General features: G+C 41.6%; 1 protein-coding gene across 2 annotated transcripts in view; it reads right to left on the bottom strand.

The window, feature by feature from the left end:
* The window catches only part of grid1b (glutamate receptor, ionotropic, delta 1b), a 248,834-nt gene extending 244,040 nt beyond the window's left edge, over nucleotides 1-4,794 (bottom strand). Inside the window, exon 1 of one of the 2 annotated variants that reach the window (XM_048986745.1) lies at nucleotides 4,257-4,794. In XM_048986745.1, the coding sequence (XP_048842702.1) occupies nucleotides 4,257-4,335 (79 nt within the window). In that variant the 5' untranslated portion in view covers nucleotides 4,336-4,794. The remainder of the gene's footprint in view (nucleotides 1-4,256) is intronic. The other variant, XM_048986746.1, reaches the window with a different exon arrangement.
* Nucleotides 4,795-7,145: the final 2,351 nt, after the last annotated feature.

Genomic DNA, 7,145 nt, shown 5'->3' on the forward strand with positions numbered 1-7,145 from the left:
TGTTTGTTTGCATGTCGTTTCCTACGGTACCATGGTAATGATCACACATTTCGCACATGGCTATATACGAAAGTACATTTTAATAGGCAAGGAATATCAGAGATGTGTTAAACATTTTTAACTACTAGCCGATGAAACATTTTGTCCGTGCCAAGTTATTTGACAGTTATTCATCATGTGGTCTGCGAAATGGAAGTTGGTTTTACCGACATACTGATTTAATATGCTTATTGTACTTAGAAAATGGGCTTATCTAAATACAATTTCATCTTTAACAATATATGTCTAAATATCATATGTTTGCTCGTTGGTGACATACCATATAGCCTGTTCAGTCTATTCATTTCCAACCTTTCCTTATCAGGGACTACGATAAGTGACCGGAGTTGTCTTTTTTAGGTTATTTATCTAGTCTTGGAGGAGTAGCTCTTATTTTTTAAAAACATGCACAATTCAGGGTCAGTATATCTTAAGTTACGAGATAACACTTCGTAATATTGCTAGTCCCACTGCTGTTAGAAATGGCAAGCACCGTTAGGTCTAGCAAACTTAATTCATAGGCTACCTTAATTCTCACCAAAAGGCAAGGTTTACAAAGGGTCACGTGTGGCAAATAGGACAAATTGATAGAAAACTAGAATTCCGTGGATGTATACATGGGTATGTTCTCCTTATTTAGCAGAAATGAGAATGTCACATCTGTTCATTTTATTTGCCAGTGAGAACAGATTGGATCCACAGTGTTTGAGCTCGCCGTCCAATTACTGGACTTGGATGGTCAGCGGCTTTCTAAAATCAGCACATCCCCCCGCAAACCGATATTCCCCCGACTTTCCCCGATTGACTCAGTGGACTTAGACTCATGAAAAACCGCAGCTTTTCCCATTACTCCAGAAATTCGTTTATCTACGTTTTAGGAACAAAACCGCGTGTCAAAATTAAGCATGGGGGGTCTGGTTATTCTCCGGGAACTTCCAGGTTCGTTTGGTTAGGTCGTTGCCTAGTAATTTTCATGCCCAGACTCTCAGCTCCATGACACTTCATTTTAAGAGCAAAAAAAATGTTTTTCTTGAGCGACAGAAGCCCGCTTTTCATCAGAGACGTTATAAAACTCTTGAATTAACAAGTTGCAATTAAAGCCATACATTCATAATAAGCTTGTCACCGGCAATTAAACTAAATGGCATTTACATTCTGTTCAAGGGATGTATTAAGCTACATACAAAGACGGCACCACAAATGCGATCTCCGTTTCTTTAAGCCGTTATTCAATAAATGTTTTGATTTCTTTGACATATTTAATAACATTTAAAAAGAATACGCCTGCGTTTTAGGTTTAGAATGTGTGGGCTTTGTTAAAAAATTACTGACTGGTCTTTTTAGAAAGGTTCAGGCTTAAGTTTGTTCAGGTTCAAGTTTGTTGCCATGTACACTCAACACAACGAGATGCTCACTTGCAAGCTTCATTTTAACAGCAAACGTATTGTAAGTAAAAACAGTAAACAGAAGCGCGAGACAACAATGACAATAGAAACCGCGAGACGGACAATGAATAAATAACGCAAGATAACACAAAAATTGTGCCATCAAGTCTGTAATGACAGAGAAAGTATAATTCCTTCAGTTCCACTAAATATAAACATAAAAGCCTCAATGGGTGTTGCTATGACTTCATATTCCAAACTATCATCTTGATACAAAAGGTTGTTTAATCTTGTAAAACTGACATCCGCCGCAAACTATTCAGCGAGATCTTCTGCCACTGAGCAGTTAAATATAGCATCTCCATTTATGTCGCATACAGTCTAACGGCGACTCAGTCAGTTGTAGGTTACGCTATATTTCTCTACCGAACAGTACAGGTGTTTTCTTATTAAAAGCACGTCTTGGCAAGTTATATCGGAACAGCTGATGTTGTCATTAAGCATCCTGTCCTAGACCGCCATCTGTCACTCCTAAAACCACATCCGGCTGAGTATCAATCGCTGAATTATAATCCTGCATTGCATAGTAAGAGCCATGTTATTGTAATTTCATCACTAGCCACCTGACAGGAATGCGCTATAAAAGGTACCCGATCTTAACACGGACAAAAATAGCAGCACACAAACATCACATGAACTGCAGTATGGTATAATCAGCTTCCCCAAAATCCCATAAAACTGGCCTGCTTGCTTGATTAAGCACGTCAAGATTGTAGAAGAGCACGTGGATCTCTGCTCTCACAACACTGCATAACAGAGGAAGGCAAGCATTGAAACATTCTTCTGAGAAAGATCTTCTCGAAGCTGTGGATTCGTTTCTCTGCATTTGCTGGGTATATAACTTTTACTCCCACACTGCTGAAATTGGTCTTTGCATATTAGTTAAATTACAGACATTATTTCTTTCCTGCATGTGGTGTTATAATAAATCCAAATAGCCTACCTATGAACTCGGAGCCAATAACGTTACAGCCCTGAAAGTAAATAACCAACTTGCCGTTTATATATATATATAACTTCAAATTAAGAGTCACTGACAAGGTGACATGTGTTGGAGTCCATGCAGCGACAACGCAAATGAGCAGTAATATATAAGAAGTAGTAAATAGGTAGACGTAATAAGCTACGTAATCTTTAAAGGTATAAACATTTAAGCTGGGGGTCAGCAAAGCCGTAAGGTATTACGTAAGTCTTCACACAGCAGTTTACCGCGAGCTCTGTATGAATGAAATAGTCGGCAAAATAGTAACTGCAGCAAAATGGAAATGACTGTGAAGCCGACACTAAAGTCTAATATCAGTCAATTGCCATGTAAAACAGGAACACATAGGCCTAGTTCATTTTGATATGCACCTTTATTATAAAGGTACGTGCACGAATATGCAAGTGTGGTTGTCTGTGTGTTTTTTTTTTTTGGGGGGGGGGGGGGGTAAAAAATGACACATTCAATAAATCTGCCTCTGCCTGACGCCATTGCGATTCCCCCTCGATGTCGCATAGGTTAATCAAACTTGACCGAGTTTGGGAACTGGACCCTCGTGTTAGACCACTGCCGAATATTCATACGTCGTAACATGTTCCCTTCCGTCCAGCCGGCTCTAATAGCATCGAAAAGAGCCGCCGCCGACATGCGAGAGGGGGATGTAGCGAGGGAGGAAGCCGGCCTCAGCTTGGGAAACACGAGGCACAAGACAGCACCGCCAAACGAGGGAGACGACCGAAAAGGCACGTGCCCGCGCATGTCGATGTGTTCCTCTGCGCACGCAGGTGTGTGTGTGTGTGTGTGTCTGCGCGTGTGTGCGCGCGCCCGCGAGCGCGCGTGTGTAAGAGCGAGATGACAGAGAGAAGGAAAAATGGGAGGAGGCGGTTGTAAATTAGAGTTTGTGAAGGATTTACAGTAGAGAAATTTGACTCAAAGCTGTACTTCCTATACTGAAAACGCTTTAGATTATTTTATTACATGGGGATCCGCTGACAGCTGAAACTGGCATCTTCAATGAAACTTTAATGTATTCTCTTCCCTTCCATGCTTCAGCCGTGCCGGCTAATCCAAATCCATTCATTCAAACGGATTGGGGGGACATGAAACAAGATATTTAGACACGAAAGGTAAAGCCGGGGCATTTTAACCACGCGTTCTTCAGACGCACGTTAGGACACGTATGATGCATTTATATGTTGTGAGGATAATTATTTCTTCCGTTACCATTTGTTCAAGCCCTAAGCCAGCCTTTATCATTATTGCGCTCACGTTCAGTACAAAGTCCAAGCTTATAGGTGGGGAGGGAAGGGGGCAGCGAATCCTCTAAAGCAAATGCGGGGCTTACTTTACAAAATCGCTCATTACTGATTTTCTTTTGAATAAAAAACGATTTGCTATTTTGTTGCTTAGGGCATCTGTCGTGTCTGCCAATGGTGCACTTTTCCTTGTTTTACCAGAACTTAGTCATTTTTGCCAGTCATCTGGCACCGGCTTCAAACAATATAGCCAAAGAGTCTGAATACCATCATTAAACCTTAAAAACCGCGCTAAACATATTTTCAACTATATCGGCGGTTATGTGAATGGCAGAGGGGCTATCGCAGTAAAAATCACTCAGAACAATGCATTCTTAGTTACTATTTTCTATTCATCTTATAGTATCTCTCTCTCGCGCTGCACTGGTTTTGAATGCGTGTTGCAATAGACCGGGCAGTGATATTTAATCTATTTAAGTGACTTGTTTCGCATGTTTGCTTTTCTTCCGTTTCTCCCCTTGCCAGGTTCCTTACCGATGTGAATGATGGAGTCCCCTCGAACTGAATTGCAGTGCAAAATCCAAAAGGAAAGGCATACAATTAGGAATTCCATCTCCGATATAAACCAGAGCTGCTCATCCACGCTCCCTGCAACCGTGGGTTAGATCCAGATAGGAGGATAAAAGAACGTAGAAAGAGGAACAGTTATAAGGCAAAAAGTCGACACTGTGTGCAAAAAAAAAAAATTAAAAATAATTTAAAAATTGAAAATGAAGACGTTTTCAAATGATGGGGGGAGACGCTGACATATAGAGAGGGAAACAGTTGCGAGGAAAGGTTGTGAGATTCTCGGCTTTTCTGGTGCATGTAAAAGAATCAGACGATCGCTCCAGCTCCGGCGCTCTCCGGTGCTCACGGCGCCTGAGACATAACAAACTGCAAACTGCGGAGGAGGGACACCCCCCCACGCTCTCCCTCGCTCGCTCGCTCGGCCGCGCTCCCTTCCCTCGACCACGTGACTGCAGAGCCTCTCTACACCACCGAGCTGTCCGGAGAAACGGCGGAGAGATGGAGCTGCTGCGAGCCGGAGGCAGACACGGGGACGGTGGTCAGCTCTAACCCCGGAGGCTGGCTCTGCCTTTTTAGCTGAGACCGATTTCTTGGGGACCGGGTTAAAGGCATGCAGTAATACGCATGGTGGGGAAATGAAAACGCACATACAGTAACGCTCAAAACTGATTACTTACAGTGATGAGCCAGCAAGGCTCGCACGCAAGTGGATAACTTATAGTAAATTTATAAAATTCTAAAATAATCCATGTGATACCTTTTGACGAAGCCTAGGGATTATCGGGATTTACGATCGCGGATTTATAGGTTAGCTAATGATGAGGTGAAAGTGTAACGGTGGCGCGTAAAGCGACTCAGATGCGTCCGAGATCAAGAGTGGCTGGATGGAACGACGGCGCAGCGCAGAAAGCAACGCGTGGAAATACGCCAGGTCCTACAAGTGGATCTAGAGGAATCAAATCAGTCAATGGAAGACAGCGTGCGAAACAACTGGAAGAATGTAGCTTTACTGGGTTCCCCGGTGTCGCCGTCAGGCTTCTTGAGAAACTCCTCAATTGCTCGGTGGACCGCTATGGAGATCGGCGGTTTAGTTTCTAAACCACTTAAGAAGCTGCTCTTTTCCATGTATGTATGTATTTCACCGCACATGCGAAAGGACAGTTTACCGAATTGCTGCCGATTAAGAACAAGTATAAAAATGGGACAGGGGATGATAAAAATAATAGTGAAAAAAATAATGTCTCAGCCCAAAATTGTACGCATTTCTCATAGTTATGAAAAAAGATTTTAAGGAAGTAGGGTTGTGTCCGAATTTGTCATTTTATGGATAGGAGTGATAGGCAATGAACTTTGTGAGCGTCAAGTCGACATATACACCTTTTCCTCCCTAAATTACTATGCTGAATTGCTGTGTTAGTCTACCATTATTTTATTTCTAAGACTTTTCCTACACAAAATGACTTGATTTCTAGTAAATAAATGAATTCATAGAAACACAGTGGATAAATGAAGGTCATAAGACTCTGGTATAAACTACGGAATGGGGTACCAAAAAACAGGGGGGACTTCAAAATACACGTTGGTGTATTTTTTTCGTCGTCCGGCGGGCAGCAGGTGATTTGACAGAAGATTCTGAGGAAAAAGAAAGAAGAGGAAGACGATATTCTCAGCCTTACAATTAAAGGATATTTCTTGCGAGAAAATACGACACGGAAATACCCCTTAATTGTTTGGCTAAGTCTATTAGATCGCAGATTTCCTTCCAGCCCCCTGGAACTGGAACCATGGACAGCTCTGTTTCCCAAGGATTTTCCGAACAGTATTTTCCGATATATATTTTATAGGAAAACGCATTCCTTCGCTGGAGAAAAACAGACGCCGATGCCTAGTAGCCTTCAATCGTGTAAGGAAATAAGGTAGAATCGTCATTGCTTATGCTGAAACAACCTCTTGGATGTCACGTACATAGAGAGCAGCGGCATTACGGTCGGTACAGGTGTGCATGCAGCGCTCTCGTGTGGGTGCCGATTCCTACGGGCCACTTCCGTTCACTCTATACAGTCATCTGAAGATGTTGCTAGTCATTACTACGCTTGCCTTTTTGCAATATTAATTCCCATTAATCAATTTATATTCGGATCATTTTAAATCGGTAAAACTAGAAATATTAGCAGGCTGACTACTGAGCGCTGACCTGCATATTATCCATAATTGTTTTATATACACTTTGAAGTATATATATATTAGATATGTGTATAAGTATATAAGTATGCACATACGCTGAACAAAAAGGCATTTGGAAATAAAGGACAATATATCTCGTTTGGCAATACTCATTTCTGCAGCAAAAGCTGAAAACTAGGGTAATAAACGGGTATGTATGATTTTTCTGATAATTCTAAAAGACGCCGAATAGTTAAAGCAATCAGTATCCAAGTCACGTTTTTGCAGTGAATCAAGTTTTTGCAGTGAATCAAAGACGAGATAAACCTCATGTGGAAGCGCGCCCAGAGGTAAACTGTTTTAACAAGTGGTTTAATTCTGACCTCCGACGAAAATTAAAAGGGTTGAAATAAACCTATGGCGTACATTGTAAACCATTACCAACGCACGGTACAAATACCTGAGCTGATACACGATTGTAGCTTATTTATAGTGTTTCTCGTTTTTAAACCATGTAACCCAATCCTCTATTTGATGTCTGACAGGCTGCTTCTGCGTTTGAACCCATAGGGCTATTTACAATCGTTACCGTCGCCACAGTAACCAAAATTCAAGACTTCATTTGGACATTTAAAGAATACGATGCTATAGAATAAGCGGTAGATATTGGATTATGAGCATTTAGTTTCA

Source organism: Brienomyrus brachyistius, chromosome 20 (genome assembly GCF_023856365.1).
Source record: "Brienomyrus brachyistius isolate T26 chromosome 20, BBRACH_0.4, whole genome shotgun sequence".
NCBI lineage: Eukaryota > Metazoa > Chordata > Actinopteri > Osteoglossiformes > Mormyridae > Brienomyrus > Brienomyrus brachyistius.